This window comes from Triticum urartu, chromosome 6 (genome assembly GCF_003073215.2).
Source record: "Triticum urartu cultivar G1812 chromosome 6, Tu2.1, whole genome shotgun sequence".
Lineage (NCBI taxonomy): Eukaryota > Viridiplantae > Streptophyta > Magnoliopsida > Poales > Poaceae > Triticum > Triticum urartu.
Window position 1 is genome coordinate 51,023,500 of NC_053027.1, and position 23,532 is coordinate 51,047,031.

Consider the following 23,532-nt stretch of genomic DNA (forward strand, 5'->3'; position numbering starts at 1 on the left):
GCCTCGGAGGCAGCACATGAAGCAATATGGGTGAAGGAGTTCATCACCGACCTAGGAGTCATACCCAATGCGTCGGGGCCAATCAAACTCTTCTGTGACAACACTGGAGCTATTGCACTTGCCAAGGAGCCCAAGTTTCACAAGAAGACAAGGCACATCAAGCGTCGTTTCAACTCCATTCGTGAAAATGTTCAAGATGGAGACATAGATATTTGTAAAGTACATACGGACCTGAATGTAGCAGATCCGTTGACTAAACCTCTCCCTAGGGAAAAACATGATCAACACCAGAATTCCATGGGTGTTCGATTCATCACAATGTAACTAGATTATTGACTCTAGTGCAAGTGGGAGACTGTTGGAAATATGCCCTAGAGGCAATAATAAAAGCACTATTATTATATTTCCTTGTTCATGATAATTGTCTTTATTCATGCTATAATTGTGTTATCTGGAAATCGTAATACATGTGTGAATAACAGACACCAATATGTCCCTAGTAAGCCTCTAGTTGACTAGATCGTTGATCAACAGATAGTCATGGTTTCCTGACTATGGACATTGGATGTCATTGATAACGAGATCACATCATTAGGAGAATGATGTGATGGACAAGACCTAATCCTAAACATAGCATAAGATCGTATAGTTCGTTTGCTAGAGTTTTCCAATGTCAAGTATCTTTTCCTTAGACCATGAGATCGTGTAACTCCCGGATACCGTAGGAGTGCTTTGGGTATACCAAACGTCACAACGTAACTGGGTGACTATAAAGGTAGACTACGGGTATCTCCGAAAGTGTCTGTTGGGTTGACACGGATCAAGACTGGGATTTGTCACTCCGTATGACGGAGAGGTATCACTGGGCCCACTCGGTAATGCATCATCATAATGAGCTCAAAGTGACCAAGTGTCTGGTCACGGGATCATGCATTACGGTACGAGTAAAGTGACTTGCCGGTAACGAGATTGAACGAGGTATTGGGATACCGACGATCGAATCTCGGGCAAGTAACATACCGATTGACAAAGGGAATTGTATACGGGGTTGCTTGAATCCTCGACATCGTGGTTCATCCGATGAGATCATCGAGGAGCATGTGGGAGCCAACATGGGTATCCAGATCCCGCTGTTGGTTATTGACCGGAGAGTCGTCTCGGTCATGTCTGCATGTCTCCCGAACCCGTAGGGTCTACACATTTAAGGTTCGGTGACGCTAGGGTTGTAGGGATATGTATATGCAGTAACCCGAATGTTGTTCGGAGTCCCGGATGAGATCCCGGACGTCACGAGGAGTTCCGGAATGGTCCGGAGGTAAAGAATTATATATAGGAAGTGCTATTTCGGCCATCGGGACAAGTTTCGGGGTTATCGGTATTGTACCGGGACCACCGGAAGGGTCCCGGGGGTCCACCGGGTGGGTCCACCTGCCCCGGGGGGCCACATGGGCTGTAGGGGGTGCGCCTTGGCCTACATGGGCCAAGGGCACCAGCCCCAAGAGGCCCATGCGCCTAGGGTTCACAAAAGGGAAGAGTCCCACTAGTGGAAGGCACCTCCTAGGTGCCTTGGGGGGAGGGAAACCTCCCTTGGCCGCCGCCCCTAGGAGATTGGATCTCCTAGGGCCGGCGCCCCCCCCCCCTTGGCCCCCCTATATATAGTGGGGGAAGGAGGGCTTTTCATCCACGCCTTTGGTTGCCTCCTTCTCCCTCTCCAACACCTGCTCCTCCTCCATAGTGCTTGGCGAAGCCCTGACGGAGTACTGCAGCTCCATCATCACCACGTCGTCGTGTTGCTGCTGGAGCCATCTTCCTCAACCTCTCCTTCCCTCTTGTTGGATCAAGAAGAAGGAGACGTTACGCTGACCGTATGTGTGTTGAACGCGGAGGTGCCGTCCGTTCAGTGCTAGGATCTCCGGTGATTTGGATCACGTCGTGTTCGACTACCTCATCCCGTTCTTTGAACGCTTCCGCTCGCGATCTACAAAGGTATGTAGATGCATCCGATCACTCGTTGCTAGATGAACTCATAGATGGATCTTGGTGAAACCGCAGGAAAATTTTTGTTTTCTGCAACGTTCCCCAACAGGGACCAATCCCTGAGTGGGCTGGTGCGCCTCCCACCAAGGCCCAAGGCGCAGCAAAGGGGAGAGGGGGAAACCCTAGGCGCGGATGGGCCTTAGGCCCACCCTAGGGCGCCCCCCCTCTCTCCCCCTTGGTCGCCCCCCTCTATCCCATCTAGGGATGCTCCCCCCCCCTTGTCATACACGAAAGTCTCTCTCTCTCGACACAGCCCTACCTCTCCACCTCCTTGTCTTTCGTAGTGCTTGGCGAAGCCCTGCTCGAGAACCACGCTGCTCCACCACCACCACGTCGGCGTGCTGCTGCTGGAGTTGTCTTCCCCAACCTCTTCCCCCTCCTTGCTGGATCAAGGCACGGGAGACATCACCGGACTGCACATGTGTTGAACGCAGAGGCGCCGTTGTTGGGCGCTTAGATCAGAATCGTCCGCGATCTGAATCGCTGCATGTACGACTCCACCAACCGTGTTCTTGCAACGCTTCCGCTTAGCGATCTTCAAGGGTATGAAGATGCACTCCCTCTCTCTCATTGCTAGTATCTCCTAGATTGATCTTGGTGACACGTAGGAAAATTTTGAATTATTGCTATGTTCCCCAACAAGAGCGTGGGGAGTTGGTCATTGAGGATATTTCACTTTAAAATTACATTCATATGACTACTATGTTCAAGATTTCACTTCATTAGTTCATTATTAACGTTGATAGATTTCTGGCTCATGATTTTTGTGCTATTTTATATGTTGTTTATCTGAATCAAGGTTTTTTTGCCGGTCAATATTTTTAAAACGACCAGTTACCGGATATTTCGTCGGATCCTGAATTTTTTGCTACATGTTTACATAGTTAACATAAAACTCATATTCATATTTTAGCACAAAACATAGCCCCCTAGCCTCGTGGAAGTGCTTTCGGCACCGCGGGGTCGACTACCGGCCTTGCCAACATGATTTTAGTGTTTAAAAATTATTTTATGCCGTGGTGGGTTAGAGAGGGCTCAAACCCGCTCACTAGGGAGTGGATTGATATGTGTTGACTACTAGAACACAAAGAGATTTGCGTACATAAAGGGTAAAAATGCTATATTTTTTGTTCATAAATGAATTTGAATTCAAAATTTGTTTAAATACTTTCAGGCCAAATAGCCAAAAGTTTTTGAGATTCTTCAAAAACCAATTCTTTTGGCACCTACCTCGAAAATCTGGTATCAAGAGAGAAAAAACCTTGGTTCAACCAGTAGATTTTAATTTCAGATTATATAGTTAGGCTTAAATTTGCCCAGGCTTCACAAAATTTCTGGCTCCGCCCTTGTTGATGAGGTACTTGCTGCAGTAACGTGTTATGGTCCTTGCACTCGACCATGCTTAGATTCAAAGCTTTGACCCATCACCTTCCATATGTTGTATGAAAAAAGAACGAAAGCTAATGTTTAGTTCTCTCACCAATTAAAATCAATGACGACCATATTAACCCTGGAGATTAAGAGTTGTACTTGACTATGTATATACTCCACTACTCCGGTTCACATGTCGGCGTCTTCTGGAAAGATGTAGGTCCTAAAACAAGGTTTCATGGTAAATCTGATAGTACCATTTGTAAATGACAAACTATTAATTCTCATCAAGTTTCCGTTGAAGGTAGAAAACTTTCGTGAGGGTTTCTAAAGTAATGGGGGTGTGTAGTATTTTTCTCAAAATATCAAACTCTCCTTATTTGACATGCAACATTCTTGTTGTCACGCTCTCGCCCCATGCAAATGCATTTACCATATTTGATAGTTTAACAAGGGCTACACTAGCATTGTTGTGAAATTTAGCCAGAAAGGAACTTCTATAGTAAGCGACTCAAGATGTTACCGCGGACTGTCAATCTTGGCTTGTATTGTGTAGCCTAGTGTCAGTGTATTCCCTTTGTTTTTTCCTTTCTTTTATATTTTTTTCTTTGGCTGTGCATCCTGAATGTCTTTGCGACATCTTGTGTAGAGGCTGGGTGTAATTGGTATCTGCATGATATTAATATATTCCCCTTTTAAAAAAAATCCTTCCAAGCCTAAAAGTGTTTTCACTATGTTGATGTAAAAACATATGAAAAATAGGAAGATGGGTATGAAAAGGGTTGATTATATAGTACTACGTTGTTCGATAGTATGATACATTATGTGCAGATTTATTAACTCATGTGAACATGTGCAAACACAAGACCTATACCATAAAACATCATCTCTTGTACTTCCGTGTTTATTGTATTAATATTGAGCTACATTGTGATGTCTTCTTGCACATGTATTATACATAAATCATGCTACAAAATAGAAGAACAAGACTCTCTCTCTCTCTCTCTCTCACGCACACAAATCTCTCCTCCATGAGAGCAAAATGTTACCATAAGTAAACATGTACACATTACCTGTAAAAGATAAATATCATGCACCAATTTAAGCAAATATTGATATAGTTTCATTCCTTCGCGGCAGCCTATTGATTTGTGCGATGGGTGTTACCTCTACGGGTTGATACCTTAGTTGCTCATGTGAGGGGAATACATGTAGCTTGCTTCAAAACCTTGCACTTGGATGCCCAACAAGGTGCTATCAAAATAGAATACACTTGTGTCGTCAACATGTTTATTGTTTTTATAGGTGTTTGTAGTATGTTGTTTGACACATACGTATGGTATAAATCACATTACAACATCAAGGGTTCTTTATCTGAAACACGACATTTTTGTTGCCATGCATGCTCTCATGCATTGCAGATGTGATTACCAACATGTAAATGGTATCCTAGTATTAGTGCCTTGCTTCATCTTTCCCTTTCTGTCATATTTAACGGTGTAGATGATAGGATTGATCGCCGACGAGGCTGAGCGGCACATATTGCATGAAGCATTGTTGGGCGGGTGGCTTTATTACCACCGAGCTTTTTCTCTCTACATTTGGCATTCCTACTGCTTCCTAAGCCTAACCATAAGCCTTTTTTTTCTCTCTCGGGGGTTTCAATTCTAGTTTGTAGCTAATACTATGTTAATATAAAAACATACGAAAATGGGACGGTAAGCAAAGAAAGAGTTTGATTGTATAAGTGGTATGTTGTTCGATAGTAATGGTATCACTATGTGTAAATTTATTGCTTGTGTGAACATGTGAAGATCTAGACCATAAACACCATCTTAAAAGTTGTGTGTGCACCATATGTAGTTGTGGTGTACATAAAACACATTACAAAAGCAGAAGAAACAAATCTCTCTCTCTCTCTCTCTCTCTCTCTCTCTCTCACACACACACACACACACACACCAATTGTTCATCGGCTCTCTCAGGAGGAAAAAAGTCGCTCATTAACAATGTAACATAAAGAGTTGAATATGTAAACAATTCCGCAAATGATAAATAACATATAAAAATTTAAACAAATATAATTACGGTTTCATTCCTTTAGGAATCATGAAGGCCTCAATTTATGCTAGTAACTAAGACATGTTATCCTCGTCAACATCAAGTAGCTCTTCCGGCCTCGCGGAGCTAGCTACCTGTCTTTCACATCAATATAAGTTGTTTCACACATTAAAAACAGACAAAATTGTTCAAGTGTTAAAGTCATGACAACCATATCTCTTCGAAGAAGCAGAGATGCGGGACTTTGGACCTCATATTTCAGTGCAAAAATATTGTGCAAGCCCCCCATATAATAGAAACATGGAAAATTATTCAAATATTCAATATTCATCGAACTACAATTATTCGCTTTACGGACAAAAGGAAGGTGAAATTTTGAAGTATCCTTGCCAAGTATGTGGTGGCTTGATGAAATCTCTTCCAACTTATCAAAGATGGTAAATCTGTTTCACAACACACAACAAATTTCACTTTCGGCACCGATCGCTGGTACGAAGCAATCATGTGACATTCCCTTCATCATCAGCACAAGTTGTTCAACATTTCATCAAAAATGAAAAAAAGCACAAGTTGTTCAAGTGTCAAAGTCTCTTTCCGGGTGACCATGGCTCCCCTGTGAAACCGAAGCGTGGGCCCGGCCTGTCAGCCAAAAAAAAATCCTACCGTCGAAGCGTTTACTCCGGCGTAAAAAGCGCGTAGAACAGAAACCGCTGAGGTATATCCACGAGATACGATTGATTTCTTGCTTCGCAAAAAAAGAGAAAGCAAAACCGAAATATCCCCCCGCCTCCACCACTGTTCGTCTTCCCCTCCTCTCCTCCTCCACCTTCCCCCCTCTCCACTCCTCCTCCCCCCCGATTCCTCCACCGAATTCGCCTCCCATTTGCCCGTCTCCCGCTTCGGCGCAGCCTGCCCGTACGCGACATCGCCCGCGGCGGCGGGACGGAGGGGCGGGAGGCGTGCCCTCGGCGGGTGCTGCTGGGCTTCGGCTGGCATGGAGCGGAGGAGATCCACCCCCGACCTGGGATGATACCCTCGTTCGCTGGTGAGGAGCCCTAAGCTTTGGTTGCGCGGGATTGCTCCAAAGCCTTCTTCTTTTTGGTTGCTTCCCAGCGGGGGATCTTCCCGCCGCTGCGGATTTGAGCAATCAAATCTAAATCTTCGTTCTTGCTATCCGTTCAGTTAAGCCGCCGGTTTCCCTTGCTGCGTAGTGCCGCACTGATCTAAAACCGCCCGAAACGCCCATGTTTCCAGTTCGATTAGGTTCTTGCGCAAGATCCAATCCAAGGCGCGGCCGCCGTTTATTTTGCAGCGTAAATTGGGGAAATCGATTGGATTCTAATTCAAGTTTCCGTACAGTTGAGGCGAAAGGTTCCAAATCTTGCTCGGTTTGAGAAAACCCTACCTTGCCGTCAATTGTTGTGACAGGAGAACAGCGAGGAGCAGAATGTGGTTTGGATGGGCGAACTTGTTTTTTTGCTTGTTCTTACTACTTACGCATGTTCTTTAAGGAGAGATAAGGTAGTCGTGAAACCAGACCAGGGAAGGTGCCAAAGTGTAGTAGTAGCAGTTGTTCTTTAAAATGTCGAATCGTTGGTGCTCTCTGTTAGTTGATGATATAACTGCTCCTTAATGGCATGCCGAAGTTCTAGAAATGCTCTAAGTTTTGGAATGAGACCAACCAAGACTGATAATTTGACAGAATTCATTTTTTTCTTCAGTTCTAACTTCTGTATAAGTGAATAGATGTTTAATCACCCGTAGCTTCAGTTCTAACTTAAGCTCTAAGTCAAGTTGGATTCAGCTGCTGGTGGTGGCAACCTACAAAGCATGGATATGGGAGAAACTGCCGAATTGCCGTCCTAGTACAGGGGGATACGGGGACATGCCCGGATACTCCGGGATACATGTATCCGCAGTATCCCATCTTTTCCGAATTAAAAAAAGGGGAAAGAAATCAGGATACGGCAGATACGGTGTGGACTCGGTGGGGATTCGGGGGCCAGCCTCGCCGCCGCAGCCTAGGCTCGAGGTTGCTGCCGCCGCCGTTTCCCCAAAGCCCAGCTCTACCCCCAACGAAGAACATCCATCCAGCAGAGAGGAAGATGGCAAGGCGTTCGACGACAAGGAAGAAGGACCAGGCGGGAAGAAGATGGGGATTGCAGCCAGCAGTGAGGAAGAAGATATAAGCGGCGGCGCAGTCTTTTCTCTCTGCAGCTCTCAGGCGGCTGGGGGAAACGAGAAGAGAACGGCTAGAGGAGCTGACTAGTCTAGGGTTTCAGGAACTAGACCTTATATGGGCTCTGAGTGGAGGGTTCGTATGGACTATGGGCTTCCCCAAAGTCTTTTATCAATAGAAATGAGTCAACATATATCCAGTACAAAATCTCTGATCCAAATATTATCATTAAATCTTTATTACATGCTATTTTTGTCTATATATTTATATACCCTGCTGTATCCCTGAATGGCTGTTTTTTAAAAATATCGTATCCTGTGTCCCTGTATGCGTATCCCTGTCTTTCTTTCCCCGTGTCCGTGCTTTTTAGGTGGCAACTACTAAGGCCATGTTTGGATTACCCTTTTTTCTAAATACACCTGCAAAAAAACCACGCCTCCACTCACCGGTTTTGTTTCCAGCCGGAAAACACTCGTGTCTTGTAAGATACACATGTAAATTTAATACCTGTAATGAATTACACCCATACCAAGGGTGGCCTAACTGGTTCTTACTTTACGTTAACTCCGAATGTGTGAGTGGGGCCACAAGTCTTTGTCTCTCACCTCTTGATTTTCTGCTTGAATTCGAAATGATGACCCATGCAGGTTTATATAGCCCCTCTAAACTGAGAAATTAATTCAGTATCAACCTATACCAGCGCTACAATTATTTTACACATGTTTAAATATATCAACTAATAAGCATTGAATTTAATAATGCAGCTGATCACAAGGAAGGATGGAGTGGTGGGGGTGTTGATATTATCTAGTGCTTATCAATGTGAAAGAAGCTTTCACAATGGCCCCAGGAAGCAGCATTGTGAGTGTGACTGAAGTTCCTGAGTCAGATTGTGGCGACCGTGGGCTCTCCGAGGCACTCAGTAGTATTAGGCTTGATGGAGATTCTACAAGTAAGCCCTCCTGGGCTGCGTCACTTGTCAATGTTGGTTTGTCATCATTGACTGGCTTGAATGATTTGCTCGAGTGTCCAGTGTGTACAAACTCAATGCGGCCACCTATACTTCAGGTATGTGTACTGATGCGTGTCTTAAATCTTTGTAGTCCTGCAGCAGAGTGTAATCATTGATAATTTTTATATTAGTGCAAATGAGATTCTGTTATTTTTAATTTGACTTGGATTTTCTTACATGAAATTGACTTGGATAATGGGTTGGATTTGTGTAGAAAGTTGTGCCAGACTGCCAGTCCCACGACTTTGGATAATTCACTGTAATTGCCTTTTGATGTAAGGTGTAATTGTATTTTGTATAGATGTTGCATTTGTGACAACATACGACATGTGGGTAGTAGCGTGTCCTAAGCTATTCAAAGTTATTGTGTTCAAGGAAAAATTAAGTGCAAGATGTTAGGTGGCCAACTTTGCCTCTGCCTAGCACCTAGCTTCCCTAAATTTTGCCTTTGCCTAGGGCATTCTGTACGGACATGGCAGAATGGGCTTGCCTAAATTTTCCTTGATTGTGTTGGTAAAGTCTACTTATTCTTTTGCCGAATAATGTACCCTTGATCGTTCTATTCTGATCTATTTTTCATGTAGAATTGCCTACCATTTTAGCTTACAGAAATTCTTTAGCTGCTATGTTCGAGGTTCTACCTTCAAACTAATAACAAGTTTATATTTGGCCACACTAAATCAAATGTCTTTGGTTTTGTGTTCACCGTATTGCATGTTTGCTGAATTGTTGATCTTCAAAGTAACTTCCACATGCTGAAAGAAAATAACTCAACACTTGGGGGAAGAATCCCAATAGCATTTTTTTAGGTCGATAAAACACCCTGAACACCGGCTTCACTGGCTACGGCAGTGCAATGGGCGACCTGACATGCACGGGGAACACACAGCGAGAGTAACATTTTTTTGGTGAGAACCAGGGTTCGAGCCCTGTGGATGGTAGCCCCCCTCCTAGAGGTCTTACTGTTGTGCTAGATGCACATTCTCAACTTCCACATGTTGAAGATACAATAGGAATGTATGAGAACAGTTGCTTGGTTTGATCAGTATATTTGTGCCTTGGATGCATAGTTAGGTGCTCATGCTTCTGTCTTCCTTTGTCATTTGCATGGTCTCAACTCTCAACAAGCACACAAGATTTTGGGTGTGTTTGGTTTGAGCCCCAACTAGCCCCACCAAAAAATTGGTATGGCCAAAGTGTGGGCATTACCAAAATTTTGGTAGCTTGTTGATGTTTGGTTTGTGCCATTGCAACCATCCAAAATTTTGGTGAAATAAACATCTTGTTTGTTTTGCTACCAACTACGTCTTGTAACCACTGTAATCCTCCAAATATTTATGCACATACTTGGTAGGAAAATGCTAAGATGCAATCAACAAGAAATATAAATCATCGTTAAATAAAATCACAAAGGGAAAGGCGGAAGTTGCTACTGAAACTGGATTGCATTGCATCCTTAATCACGACGAGGCCCACTAATAATTAATTAAGGGCCATAACAATCGGAACTAACATGCTGCATGCATCACAAAATAAGAAAAAGTCAAGGGACCCACAGAGAAAAAGATGGAAAGTTACGACGCCAAAATGTTGGCGAACGTTTTGCTCGCCATCGCCTCGCCTGCGAGTTGGCGAGAATTACATGGGTGGGTGTGGGGCGTCTCAGGCGAGCCAAATTTTTGGCACCAGTCCAAACAACTACCAAAATTCATGGGCCACCCAACTTTTTGGCATGGTAAGCATTGGCTGTGATCCAAACACACCCTTTCTACCGTTGCGCGAAAGCTGTTCTCGGTACCCTTGCACGTATCATGACCGTTCATTTCTGCAACTTTGCTATTGGTTCCACCCTTATTTTGTTACATTATTCAAAATAACATCAAGCTAATTGGATGAGAACTATGTAGTTAGTAGAACAAGTTTTGTCCATTATGATTTTATGATAATCTATTGATGATTCATATTCTTCCTGCAGTGCCCAAATGGCCACACAATTTGCTCCAGCTGTAAGCATAGGGTAGACAACCATTGCCCCACTTGCCGCCAGGAGCTGGGAAATATCAGATGCTTGGCTCTCGAGAAGGTGGCCGAATCGATTCAGCTTCCATGCAAATACCAAAGCCTGGGCTGCACCGAGATCCATCCTTACCAGAACAAACTTAAGCACGAGGAGCTCTGCAGGTTCAGGCCATACAGCTGTCCATATGCAGGTTCAGAGTGCCTCATTGCAGGTGACGTTCCGATGCTCGTGTCTCATCTCATCAATGACCACAAGGTGGACTTGCACGAAGGCTGCACCTTTAACCACCGCTATGTGAAGTCCAACCCTTACGAAGTGGAAAACGCAACATGGATGCTCACTGTAAGTAATGATACATCTATGCATGTTAAACACGGACAGACATGCAGTAGGCGTGCCTATCTCTTGGCGTTCCGAATGCGACTATAGTCCTGTCATTTTCTTTGTAGCCTTCCGATCGATCTTCGGCTGTGTTCAGTCTACTGTAGTGATATGCTCTCTGCCATTTTGCAGGTTTTCAAGTGTTTCGGGCAGCACTTCTGCCTCCACTTCGAGGCGTTCCTGCTGGGGATGTCCCCGGTGTACATGGCGTTCCTGCGGTTCATGGGGGAGGAGAGTGAGGCTCGGAGCTTCTGCTACAGCCTGGAGGTGGGCGGGAACGGGCGGAAGCTGACGTGGCAGGGCACGCCGCGGAGCATCCGGGACGGGCACAAGAAGGTGCGGGACAGCTTCGACGGGCTCATCATCCACCGCAACATGGCCCTCTTCTTCTCCAGCGGCACCCGGCAGGAGCTCAAGCTGCGCGTGACCGGCCGCATCTGGAAGGAGCAGTGACTGACGGCTCCTGCTGGGGGCACGCGGCCTACCTCTCCTCCGGAGCGCGCCGCTGCAGCAAAGAGCACTAGATCGGCAATCGCGGCTCCAGCCTGTCTGTCTGTGCACATGCCTCTTCGGCCGTTTGTTCTCTCCGTGATTCCATTGTTTTGTTGCCGTGCTGGGAGACTGTCTGCTACTTCTGCTGCTACTTGGTGTACAAATGCTTGGTGGAAGGGAAAGGGTTCCCAAGAACGTACGACGTATGTTGTGAAATTTCTTGCAATTTGTCATACAAATCCAGTGCATCTTAGCCTGGCTTGCTGTTCCTGGTAGGCGTGGCCCTGGTTCCCCTAAAAAAGGAGGGTGATTGATTTCGGTTGGAGGCAACGTTCCTATCAACAGTGAGGTGTCTATGGTGACTTTGTTAATCTTAAGACCCGATCCGCCGGCCAATCCATTGTTTTGAATGTGTTCATAAAGATAGGGTGTGCATGAGTCTACTGATCTATTCATAGGGGTGAATGTGTGTACTGTGCTTCGAGTAGAAGATATAGACCCACAATGCCATATGGGAGGCACTTTCGACTTTTGTCTGGAGGCCATGGCATGCAGGTGATGCCGCTATGGAGGTCTTGTCGTCTCAAGGGGTTCGTCCCTGACGACGGTCGGCGAGATTGAATCTGGGTGGAAGCTGTTTCGGACCCCGACCGTGTCTCTATCTCTCAGAATCGAGGTGGAAGCCATTTGGCTTCTTCTGTGTTGAAAAGAGAAACTATGTGCAGAACAATGTGGTAAGGGAAACCAACGAACACGAGGGAAGAAATGGAGATTACCATCCGATCCGACCCTGCCAGTTTGAGAGAATCACTGACCAAAACCAGGGGATAAGAAGGCATCCGAAGCAGAGGACTCAATAACCGACGCTTTGGCCGAGTGGTTAAGGCGTGTGCCTGCTAAGTACATGGGCTCTGCCCGCGAGAGTTCGAATCTCTCAGGCGTCGTATTCTTTTGTTGTTCACATTTTTTTTCCTTTTTTCTGCTCTTTATCTTTCCCCCTCACTGATGGCATAATTTCAGCTCGTGGTTAATAACTCAATCAACCTTTTTTCCATTTCTATTTTTTTTCACATTTTTGCTCTCTTCTAGAATAATGTTTCAGGCTCCTGATAAATGCAATACTCGTTTTCCTGTTTCTAGAATAATCAAGTTGGTGATTTTATGCCAATACTCGTTTTCCTATATATTCCCTCCGTTCCTAAATATAAGACTTTTTAGATATTTTAATATAGAATACATATGGATGTACATAAACATATTCTATAGCGTACATTCATTCATTACGATGACTTATATTTAGGAACGACCAAGCTTATAAATGCAATCACTGAAGCTGCGAGCTGCAGACAAAGCATTCAGCACACTAGCCAAACCGTTTCCTCTTCCTTTCATCAGTATGCAATCGAGCAAAGCAATCGTGTGCCCCAAGCGGCCCCTCTCAGGTATACACAAATACAAGATACAACAATCCCATGCCAGGTGCTGTTTATCGTTCACCCATCTGTTATACACTGCATAAGTTCCTGCCAGACGAGCCCCATACGGGCGGCCGCCACACACAGGTAGAACAGGCGCACCATGGGGGCATGCTCTTGTGAGATGAACAGATCAACGGATAGATGGATGGCTGTTGCGTCAGGCGAGGATCGTCGGGCAGCCGAGGCAAGGTCACTGCGCAAACAGAGATCAGTTTCAGACTTGACCCAACAGTAATAGTTTAGGCATGTTGTTACTGTTATATATGAAGGTAGGAATTAAACGAGTCGAGGCGGGCTCGGAATCGTGCAGGACCTTTTTCTCTGTCTGTGAAGCTAGATAGAAGGTCCAGCAATTGAAGTAGCATGGCCTGTCTCCTGCAGCTGCTTCAGGGTGGACGCGAGCCAGTCGAGCCCGTCGTAGAGGCCCTCGCCGCGGAGCGCACACGTCCCCTGTATGTGCCATATCCTGTTCTTGAGATCATGCAGGCCCAGCCCTTCAATGACCTCCTCCGGGCTCATTGAACCTTTCTATATGAATTGTGAACAAGGGAAACATAGTCAGTCTAGGCGATCTCTACCCCCAATCTGTGCGCCGAAAGTAAGCATCCACACTTGTTCTCTAACAAATACAAGATGAAAGGTCGTATTATATTCTGTAGGCAATCAGCACTAAATTTGGTACTCCCTCCGTAAAGAAATATAGTAGTGTTTAGATCACTAAAGTAGTGATCTAAAACACTCTTATATTTCTTTACAGAGGGAGTACCAAACAAGACATGCTGGTGGATTTTTTTTTTGTTTCCATACTTCCAGTCGGAAGGCAATTTCAGAAGAAAAAACATGCATGGCAACCCAATCAAATGAGGTCATGAACAGCTAGGCAATTACGCAGGAGCGTTCAGTTTAACTTACCAAGTCCTGTTTGTTTGCTAATACCAAGATTATGCTGTTTGCCATCAAAGGGTCCTTGATAATGGTCTGAAAGTGGCCAAGGATTACAAGTTAGCAGGATCTCACTCTCAGCCAACATAATTTAAGGCGGCCGGGAGTCTATAGTGACAGAGATAGTATAAAATATGTGACCTGGAATTCTTGTCTGGCATCTTCGATCCTTTCTCTGTCCAAAGAATCCACAACATAGATCTACACCAAATCAAAAGAAGAAACACATCATTAACATTGGCAGCAAAACTATGCATCTGATCCAAGGAAAAGTTCAAACTATCAAGGAACTCCTGATTGAATCAGCTAAAGAGCTATCCTTCACAAGAAGACTAAAGTGCTCTCCGTGTATGTTCTGCACATCAATCTACTCATTTCACCCACCACAGCTAATAAACAAGGAAAACAACCAACAGCTTGCAGATTTTTCAAGAGATGCCACAACTGTTTTTTTAAAGGCTGTACTTATAATAACCATATTGAGAACAACACGTGGAAGACAACTAAGGCAAGAATTGACAAAATACATATGTACTAAAGTAGGGCTAAAATGGCAAGATGACATGCTATATTTTAATCTCTAATTATTACCAGTGCATCAGAATTGCTGAGGTACATCCTCCATAATTGTCTGAGCTTTTCTTGTCCACCAACATCCCACACAGTAAATGCCACATTCTTGTACTGAACCTTCTCGACGTTAAAACCTGGAGAGGAGAAATGGTATACCAGAGATAGACATAAGACCAATGAATGGAAGATATGAGAGCAGCACTTAGGTCCAAACTGTCAAAATGGTGCAGTTTATTGTCACAATCTAAGGTGATAAGCTCCCGATTATTTTTTCTGCTTCTAAAATTCAATAATGTTACGTTGTTCCAAGTAACATAAACTGGAAGAAGAAAATGTTAGCCACACCTATAACTAGGAAACTCAGCTTCATCACTACTACACGATTTATTTTCCTTGTATGAAGTAAAATGAAAGAACTGCATCTTGATGGCATAGCACAATAAAGTAGCACAACAATGAAGACTGGACAAGTGGACACATAAAAACAGAAATTAAAGTATGCTATATTAGTGTCCTACCTACTGTAGGCACAGTTTGAAGAACCTCCCCCAGGTGCAGCCTATACAAGATTGTTGTTTTGCCAGCTGAATCCAAACCAAGCATCACAACCTTCAAAAGTTTATTCACCATTAGCAGAGAGAAAAAGAGACAGTAATCAAAGAATGCACTTTACAAACTGATTTCGAGTGAACAGATGGACGATGATAGTCAAGAGGAACATTTGGTGGAATGCTTCATAGCTTGGTTTAAATTGGAAGAATGCAAAGCAATGTACTACATGTTTTAAGTTTTTTTAACTAGACCGCTAGCTAAGTAGTTCACCAATATCCTGATACTTCCTTTGCAGAATAAACTGGATTGAGAGTCAGTACGCCCCTCCTAACCACTGCAACTGCACACTGCTAGAGTGCCATCCCAATTCCCAAACCATTTCGCGACAGATTGCTCACTTGGCAGCACTTGATTAATCGGACTTGCGCCGCCGCATTCGAGAATCCCAACCCCGGCCAAGAAAACCCTAAAATTTAGAATCTCAGGCCGCACCAGTACACCACACCACACTCCACCGGACAAAACCAAGAACTCGGATCGACGGGTTTCACGGCCCTCGCCATGGACCGTCATAGAAGCCAGCGCACAGGTCCAGATTGGCGCACTAACTGGAACGCCTGTCGGGATTTGCCCGCGACTCAAGCGCGTGGCTGATTCGATTAAGGCAGGAACATCGGGAAGTAAATTAATTCCAAGAACTGCGCCGCATCCAGAAAGCTCCAAGAAGCCACGAGATCGAGCGCCCTAGGTGGCCCCGGAGCGCGCCGAAGATGGAGAAAGAGGTAGATGGGGGGGGGGGGGGGGGGGGGGGGGGGGGGGGGGGGGGGGGGGGGGGGGGGGTGGTCGTGGTTAGGTTATTTACCCTCATCTCCTTGGTGGAGAAGAAGGAGTCGAAGAGCCTGCGCAGCGCCTGCCCCATCTTCTTGCTTCCGCTTCCTCTCTCGCTCGCTCGCTCTTCGCAGTGGGTGGAATGGATTCTTGGACAGCTGTTGCTCCCGCGGGGGTCGAGTCCAGAGGTCGGGTTGGTACGGGAGCTTCGCGAGGAGGAGGATGAAGAAAGTTGGACAGCGCGCGGCGCACACAAAGATGGATACTTGTCTTTACTTTGCTCGGTGGTTCTGCTGTTGTTGCGGTGGAACATTCAAGCCCCGACTCCTTCACGGCCAGGTTTACTCGACCGTGATGCCATTTGTATACTTAACTAATACTTCCTTCGTTCCAAATTACTTGTTTTAAAAATGGATAAAAATAGATGTATCTATAACTAAAATGCGTCTAGATACATTCATTTTCGTGACAAGTAATTACAAACGGAGAGGGTATAATTCTTTCAAAATAGATTAGTAGTAATTAATCTTTCCTTTTAAGAAGGCCAAAGCATATATTAAAGTTCTTCAAATGGCACCACACGAGCAAAATTCGATGCCACCCCTGGATCTCGGAGGCAACCTCCGAGCTAGGGGAAACGTTGTTGACGCGACGGTTAGGAAGTCATTGGTCGACACCAGAAGATGTTCGGTGGAGAAGAAGGCGGCAAAAAAGACCGGACAATCATTCCAGATCCGGTCAGACAGAACAAAGGATGGCTTACCTCGCTAGCTTACCAATAAAGCTGAAGTTCACCATGCTTCGTCCAACAGAGAAGAAGCCAGCTGACCGAAACACGAGGTGTCGGCGTCCACACAGTTGAAGACCACCTTCACAAAACGAAGATGAAAGTCGGACCCTAGATGTGGCCCGGGCCGAAGCTTCACGCGTCCTCCACCAAGGTTAATTGGTACCGTTGGAACAAGGACAAGATGTAGAGGCCTTATTCCACGCCATCGCCTCGTCATCTTCGGTCAGACACCTAGACTGGGCCCTAGCCAAAGTTAGGGTGATCCAAATAACATGTCCAACCTCAAACCGGGGTTTGCCCCACCTCACCGACTCCGGAAGGCACATGAGGGCGAGGGGAACCGACGATGACACGTATGAAAGAAACCATATAAGTCTTTGCGAGTGGTGGAATGAGAGAACAGGCTACAAACATAGTTCATTTGGTAATTAATCTGATTGTGATAACATCATGAAGCATCAGTTTGTGCTATTACATGAAGACTTGTTAGAGTGCATCTATCCTGATATTTTTTGTGTAACACTTGTCATATATTATATTTACATTTCATTCGTGTTAGTGTGTGTGTGTGGTGAGAGAGCAATATGTACATTGCATGCTCTTCACAAGAAGTAAACCTTAATCGAGTCACCAACCTACCTTGCTCATAATCCCTCCTCCTAAGGCTTCTCCAGGCCCCTCCTCTTTATATTCAGCTCACTGTCGATGAGGATAAGGTGAAGGACCCCTTCCTACTTACACCATTAGCCTTTGGATCTCCGAAGCAGCCTCTGAGCCAAGGAACATTGTTGATGTGACGACCAGGAAGTCATCAACTGAAACTAGAAGATACATGTGGCATTGGACTAGGGATCATATTGTTGTCACAGGGAGGAAGGCGGGGAAAAGGTTGGACAACCATTCCAGATCTGGCCAGGCAGAACCAAGGGTGGCTTACCTTGCTAGCTTCCCAATAAAGCTGAAGTTGGCCACACTTCGTTCAATGGAGAAGAAGCCAGCAGAGCGAAACACAAGGTGTTAGCATCCACACCGCCGAAGACCACCTTCACGAAACAAAGACAAAAACAGGACCCTGGATCTGGCCGAGACTGAAGCTCCAGGCTGGTCCGGTTAGCCCATATCATGCAGGGCCGATGGTAGCCCTAGGCGCGCACACGGTCCACCCGTCATGGACCACCCAGGCGAGTCCCCCGGGGGCGCACCATCCAGGCAAATTGGACGGTGCGGAGAGCCCTCGAGATGCCCCCGTGGCACGACACCTGAAAACGGACGGTGCAAAGGCCCTCCTCACCCTCAAAGACCCCAGGAGGCGGTTACTCCAACATCCTTTATAGGAGTAATGTCAATGTCACTAATACGCGTAGTTGGCATTGCATGAGTTTGCAAGTTGTATCTATGTTACTCCCACCATGACTAGTGTAAACTATGCACATTGTTTGGGATTCAACCCTGGACTCGGCTCAGCCCGGTCTTTCGTGACTAGCCCGGTTTTGACATGGTTGACTGATGAGTCAGTAGCGACACGTCAATATTTGACCATTTTGGGCCCCCCTCTCTCATTTCCCATAGTCCTACCCCCTCTCCCAAGAAGCAGCCGCAACCACTCCCTTCACTCACAGGTAGGCCTTCCTCTACTGCACAACAGCCCTGACGGCGGCGCCCTTGGCATCTCTGCATGAGTCAGGATATGAGCTTGAACGCGCCGAGGCATGCAATGGTTTCCAAGGGCCAGACGTACATTGTTCCTCGAGTTCAAAGGTAGAAGTGAGCTTGAGTGCAAGACTCACCCGAGGCCTGGGCAATGTCATGACCCATAGGCCCAGGCGAACCGCACCAAGCAGGCGGAGACCCGCTCATCGCCGTCATCTTCTGCCTACTCCATTGTGCCACCACTAGGCTTGCCAGCAAAGAGGGCGACGAGGCCGGCATGGAGCTCGCCGTCAGTGGGGGAGTTCGAACCAGGGTATTGCCACTGCTTCGCCTATTCTTCTTCTGCGAGCAATTTTTGTCAGAGGAGATGGTAGCCGATGACTTCGATAACTGTGTCGTGGCCGCCTCGCCGCATCGAACAACTTGGGCGTCCCAGGAATGATTGAGACCAAAGAATGTCGATACCCCCATCAACCTCCATAGTGCATCAGTTGCAGCAATCATGCAAGAGTACGTGGCGACACCCCTTCCATGTCTCCGCGCTAGCCTAAACCGCCGCCAAGGAGATCCTACCGGTGCCCTCCTCCTCCGCCTGCAAGAGCCTCCCCGCCCCCCAGCCTCCCTGCCAGTTTTCGAGTTTAGGGCTGAGTTTTAAACCATGTGTTTAGTTCAAGGTTGGAATGTAGACTCTTCACATATAAAAATAGGTCTCACTCACTATCTTTATATTTCTATGTACTTTTGTAAATGGTTATTTGCATTGATGGTACCAAAATGAGCAACAATGAATCTACTAATCATTATCCTTCCTGTAAGATTTATGTGGCGTGTCAAGAGCTAATAGATAACGACTACATACTATTATATATTTTTTGCGACGGGACTATAGACTATTGGAGATGCCTTAATGGTTCCTGCAACTGCTTCAAGGTGGACGCGAGCCAGTCGAGACCATCGTAGATGCCCTCGCCGCGTATAGCGCACGCCCCCTGTATGTGCCATATCTTGTTCTTGAGATCATGTAGGCCCAGCCCTTCGCTCACTTCCGCCGGGCTCATTGAACCTTTCTGTCAAGAAGGAAAACATTGTCAGTCCAGGTGATCTCTACCCCCAATTTGTGTGTCGAAAGTAAGCATCCACACTTGTTCTCTAATACCACCTCTGTAAGTAATATAAGACCTAGATTACTTAACAGAGGGAGTATATACAAGATGAAAGGTTTTATTTTATTATGTACTCCCTTTTTTCCAAAATAAGTGTCTCAACTTTATACTAATTGTATTAAGCTTAAGACACTTACTTCGGGGCAGAGGGAGTATAAGGCAGTCAGCATTAAATTTGGTACCAAACAAGACATGCTGGTGGAAAAAATTATTTGCTACTACCCGCGTTCCAAAATAACTGATGAATTTGAACTAAAACCATGACACTTATTTTGGGGACTGTATTGCAGAAAACCACCGCATTAGCGCATAGGTTTGCAGAAAACACTCCTTTACGAATTTAGGCCAGAAACCACTAATTTCCGGCCTAATCTTTTGCAAAAAACACTGATCAGTCTATTTAGACATTTTAACCGCAATTTGCTGACGTGGCGTAACATTCATTAGACAAGGGTTTTTTTTGCCAAAAACTCCTCCCTCTCTGGAAAAATAGCCCTAAGAAACTCCCCGAGATTCAGGGCGTGCTCGTCCTAGCTGTCGTGGTCCACGGGATCCAGGGTGGCGGATGGACCTCGCTGGTATCGAGGTCGAGCACCTCCTCTTCTCATGGCGAACCACGCAGGGGGGTAGGACTTGCGACGGTGTCCTTGAGGACGAGCAGGCAAGACGGCTGAGGTAGACGGAGCACCGGGGCGAGTCCGATGTGGATCTCGGCAGGGAGGAGCCACCGCCGGGCTGGGCGACAAGAACTGCGTCTCTCCGTGGCGCGCCGCGACCTTCCGACGGCCAGCTGTGACGGCTGCATGAGCAAGTCACGGTGGCTAGCCACGATGAGCAGATCCTCGCCGCCAGCGCTGCAAGATGGACGGGGTCGGCTTCGGGGAGGCGGTGGTGAGAGAGAGGAGGAACGGGCGCGAGTAGCAGCGGCGCGAAGCACCGGGGAAAGCAGCGGCACAGCACGGCCCCTCGTCGCCGGCGACCCCAAGCCAGCAGCGCACCCGCGCGTATGACCCAGTTGTTGAATCCTCCTCTGGTGGCCATCCTACCACCGCCCGATGAGGACGCGGGATCACCGGCCGACGGCTACACGCCGCCCCTCCTCCTCCGGGCACGATGGCCATGGCTGGCGAGATCCCATGAGCGTCGCCATCGTCTGCTGCAGTTCTGGGCACGGCGCCGAGCTGGGTCAACGCCCCAGGACCTAATTGCATTTTTGTTTTCAGAGTGAAGGGTGTCTCTGCAAAAATACCAGGAACTGACAGTTATGCCACATCATCAAATACAGGCCCCACATGTCATAATCACGGTTAAAATATCCAAATAGACCGATCAGTGTTTTTTGCAAAAGATTAGGCCAAAAATCAGTGGTTTCTTTCTGGCTCAAATTTGTAAAAGAGTACGTTTCCTGCAAACCTATGCGCTAATGTGGTGGTTTCCTGCAATTCACTCTATTTTGAGGTAGTATATATCGTACTTCCAGTCTGAAGGCAATTTCAGAAAAAAAGACATGTATGACAAGCCATTCAAATGAGGTCATGAACAGCTAGGCAATTATGCAGGAACGGATAAATTAACTTACCAAGTCCTGTTTGTTTGCTAATACCAAGATTATGCTCTTTGACATCAAAGGTTCCTTGATAATGGTCTGAAAAGTGGCCAAGGATTACAAGTTAGCAAGATCTCACACTCTCAACCAACATAACTTAAGGCAACCGGAAGTCCTATAGTGACAGAGATAGTATGAAATATGTGACCTGGAATTCTTGTCTGGCATCTTTGATCCTTTCTCTGTCCAAGGAATCGACAACATAGATCTTCACCCAATTAAAACCAGAAACACATCATTAACCTTGGCAGTAAAAGATATGCATATGATCCACGGAAAAGTTCAAACTTTCATGGAACTCCTGATTGAGTCAGCTAAACAGCTCAGAAATGCCCAACGGTGCCCGGGTACTATGCGGACTTAAAAAGAAATTCCACAACGCAAAAAAATGGAAAAATGTACATACACAAATACACATATAACACGTTCAAGAAAATTTTCACAACAATATACTTTCATACATGGCGTAGACAAAAAACAAATATGTACATGGAAGTGGGCCAATCTTTTTTTATTGTTGGGCTGGGATTTTTTTTTGTGCAGCTTGCAAATCATAATATTTTTGAACGAAATTTCTCTGATCGATCGTGAATATGTATAAGTTTTCACAGTCTTTTTTTTCGATTTTTTAAACTTGAAAATATGATTTCGAATCATTTCAAAAAAGGGAGCCAATGCCCCCGTCCACTAAAAAGTCGCTTCCATCCTTCACAAGATGACTAAATGATCCCCATGTATGCTCTGCATATCAATCTACTCAACCAACCACAGCTAATAAACAAGAAAAAACAACCAACATCATGCAATTTTTTTTCAAGAGATGCCACGATTTTTTAAAAAAGGTGTGCTTATAATAACCATATTTTGAACAACACGAGAAGGACAAATCAAAGCGAGGATTGAAAAAATACATAGGTACTAAAGTAGGGCTAAAATGGCAAAATGACATGCTATATTTTGATGTCTCTAATTGTTACCAGTGCATCAGAATTGCTGAAGTAAATCTTCCTTAATTTTCTGAGCTTTTCTTGTCCACGAACATCCCACACATTAAATGATACATTCTTGTACTGAACCTTATCGACATTAAAACCTGGAGAGGAGAAATGGTATACCGGAGATAGACATAAGAGCAATGAATGGAAGATATGAGGGCAGCACTGAGGTCCAAAATGACAAAATGCTGCAGTTTATTGTCACAATCTAAGGTGATAAGATCACAATTTTTTTCACTGCTTCCTAAAACTCGATTATGTTATGTAGTTCCAAGCAACATAATTTGGAACAAGAAAATGTTAGCCACGCCTACAACTAGGAAAATCGGTTTCAACAATACTACACAATTTATGTTCCTTGTATAAAGTAAAATGAAAGAACTGCATCTTGATGGCATAGTACAATAAAGTAGTACAACACCGAAGACTGGACAAGTGGACATAAAAAAAATAGAAATTATAGTATGCTATATTAGCCTCCTACCTACTGTAGGGATTGTTTGAACAAAATCCCCGTAGTGCAGCCTGTACAAGATTGTTGTTTTGCCAGATGCATCCAAACCAAGCATCACAACCTTCAAAAGTTTATTCACCATTAGCCGAAAAAATAGGCAATCATCAAAGATTGTACTCTTAATTTATAGGTTAATAAAAAAGAACTGATGGAATATGAAATGATTCAGTCTAGCCACCACAAATTGTTAAGACAGATGCAATGGTAGAGATCTTCAAACTGCTACATAACTAGATGATGCCCCACACATTACTACGGGAATTGGTTGCAATATATTTCAATGATATTTGCTTCAACCACCCCACATTCCAAAGCTCGATGCTGCCTCTGGATCTCCGAAGCAGCATCCGGACCAGAAAGCGTTGTTGAAGCAGCGACCGGTTGGTTGGTACTAGAAGATGTAGGCGGCATCAAACTAGGGTTCATATTAATAATGCGGAGAATAATGTGTCAAAGCAAGCTAGACAACCATTCCAAATCTGGCCAAATGGAACCAAAGAGGCTTACCTCGCTAGCTTCCCAATAAAGCTGAAGTTAGCCACGCTTCGTCAAATGGAGAAGAAGCATGCAGACTGAAACACCAATTTTGAACGTCCACACAGTCGAATACCGCCTACGTGAAATGAAAACAAAACCAGGATAGATGATCCACACACCCTCCGCCGACGTCAGTCGGCACCGCCAAAAAAAGGACGAAATGGATAGGCCTTATTCCACGCCATCGATCACGTCATCTCCTCGTCACCTCTGGTTGGACACCTAGACTGAGCCCCGTCCAAAGCTAGGGCGACCCAAACAACATAGCCAATCTCAAACCGGGGTTTGCCCCACCTCACCGACGCCGGAAGGCACACACAGGCAAGGAAACCAACGTAGACATGTTTCCTC

At 45.5% G+C, this 23,532-nt stretch overlaps 3 protein-coding genes and 1 non-coding gene across 4 annotated transcripts; 2 read left to right on the top strand and 2 right to left on the bottom strand.

The window, feature by feature from the left end:
* The first annotated feature begins 6,214 nt into the window (after positions 1-6,214).
* Positions 6,215-11,822, top strand: LOC125515941 (E3 ubiquitin-protein ligase SINAT2-like). The gene is made up of 4 exons (XM_048681421.1): positions 6,215-6,514; positions 8,413-8,716; positions 10,636-11,022; positions 11,194-11,822. Exons 2-4 carry the CDS (start codon positions 8,489-8,491, stop codon positions 11,512-11,514), a joined length of 936 nt encoding a protein of 311 aa, XP_048537378.1. The 5' UTR covers positions 6,215-6,514; positions 8,413-8,488; the 3' UTR covers positions 11,515-11,822.
* Positions 11,823-12,415: 593 nt separating this feature from the next.
* TRNAS-GCU lies at positions 12,416-12,497 on the top strand. Its single transcript has one exon. It is a non-coding gene; the product is annotated as a tRNA-Ser (tRNA).
* Positions 12,498-12,894: 397 nt separating this feature from the next.
* LOC125515942 (ADP-ribosylation factor-like) lies at positions 12,895-16,221 on the bottom strand. Its single transcript, XM_048681422.1, has 7 exons — positions 15,961-16,221; positions 15,065-15,155; positions 14,565-14,680; positions 14,115-14,174; positions 13,944-14,009; positions 13,345-13,559; positions 12,895-13,224 (listed from the first exon to the last, which is right to left on the bottom strand). The coding sequence occupies exons 1-6, from the start codon at positions 16,015-16,017 to the stop codon at positions 13,365-13,367; spliced, it is 585 nt and encodes a 194-aa protein (XP_048537379.1). The 5' UTR covers positions 16,018-16,221; the 3' UTR covers positions 12,895-13,224; positions 13,345-13,364.
* Positions 16,222-19,256: 3,035 nt separating this feature from the next.
* Positions 19,257-22,876, bottom strand: LOC125516539 (ADP-ribosylation factor-like). The gene is made up of 5 exons (XM_048681950.1): positions 22,615-22,876; positions 22,113-22,228; positions 21,284-21,343; positions 21,109-21,174; positions 19,257-19,433 (listed from the first exon to the last, which is right to left on the bottom strand). Exons 1-5 carry the CDS (start codon positions 22,724-22,726, stop codon positions 19,257-19,259), a joined length of 531 nt encoding a protein of 176 aa, XP_048537907.1. The 5' UTR covers positions 22,727-22,876.
* Between the last annotated feature and the right edge of the window lie 656 nt (positions 22,877-23,532).

What these genes read in the sequence shown, in the direction of transcription:
- LOC125515941 (XM_048681421.1), top strand. Translation starts at nt 8,489, where the DNA reads ATGGCCCCAGGAAGCAGCATTGTGAGTGTGACTGAAGTTCCTGAGTCA. An exon ending in TGCGGCCACCTATACTTCAG is followed by an intron (nt 8,717 to 10,635) that starts GTATGTGTACTG and finishes TTCTTCCTGCAG; the next exon opens with TGCCCAAATGGCCACACAAT. An exon ending in ACGCAACATGGATGCTCACT is followed by an intron (nt 11,023 to 11,193) that starts GTAAGTAATGAT and finishes GCCATTTTGCAG; the next exon opens with GTTTTCAAGTGTTTCGGGCA.
- LOC125515942 (XM_048681422.1), bottom strand. Translation starts at nt 16,017, where the DNA reads ATGGGGCAGGCGCTGCGCAGGCTCTTCGACTCCTTCTTCTCCACCAAG. An exon ending in TCAAACTGTGCCTACAGTAG is followed by an intron (nt 14,681 to 15,064) that starts GTAGGACACTAA and finishes TCTCCTCTCCAG; the next exon opens with GTTTTAACGTCGAGAAGGTT. An exon ending in ATGCCAGACAAGAATTCCAG is followed by an intron (nt 14,010 to 14,114) that starts GTCACATATTTT and finishes GGCCACTTTCAG; the next exon opens with ACCATTATCAAGGACCCTTT.
- LOC125516539 (XM_048681950.1), bottom strand. Translation starts at nt 22,726, where the DNA reads ATGGTGAATAAACTTTTGAAGGTTGTGATGCTTGGTTTGGATGCATCT. An exon ending in ATGCCAGACAAGAATTCCAG is followed by an intron (nt 21,175 to 21,283) that starts GTCACATATTTC and finishes GCCACTTTTCAG; the next exon opens with ACCATTATCAAGGAACCTTT. An exon ending in TAGCAAACAAACAGGACTTG is followed by an intron (nt 19,434 to 21,108) that starts GTAAGTTAATTT and finishes CCTTCTTGACAG; the next exon opens with AAAGGTTCAATGAGCCCGGC.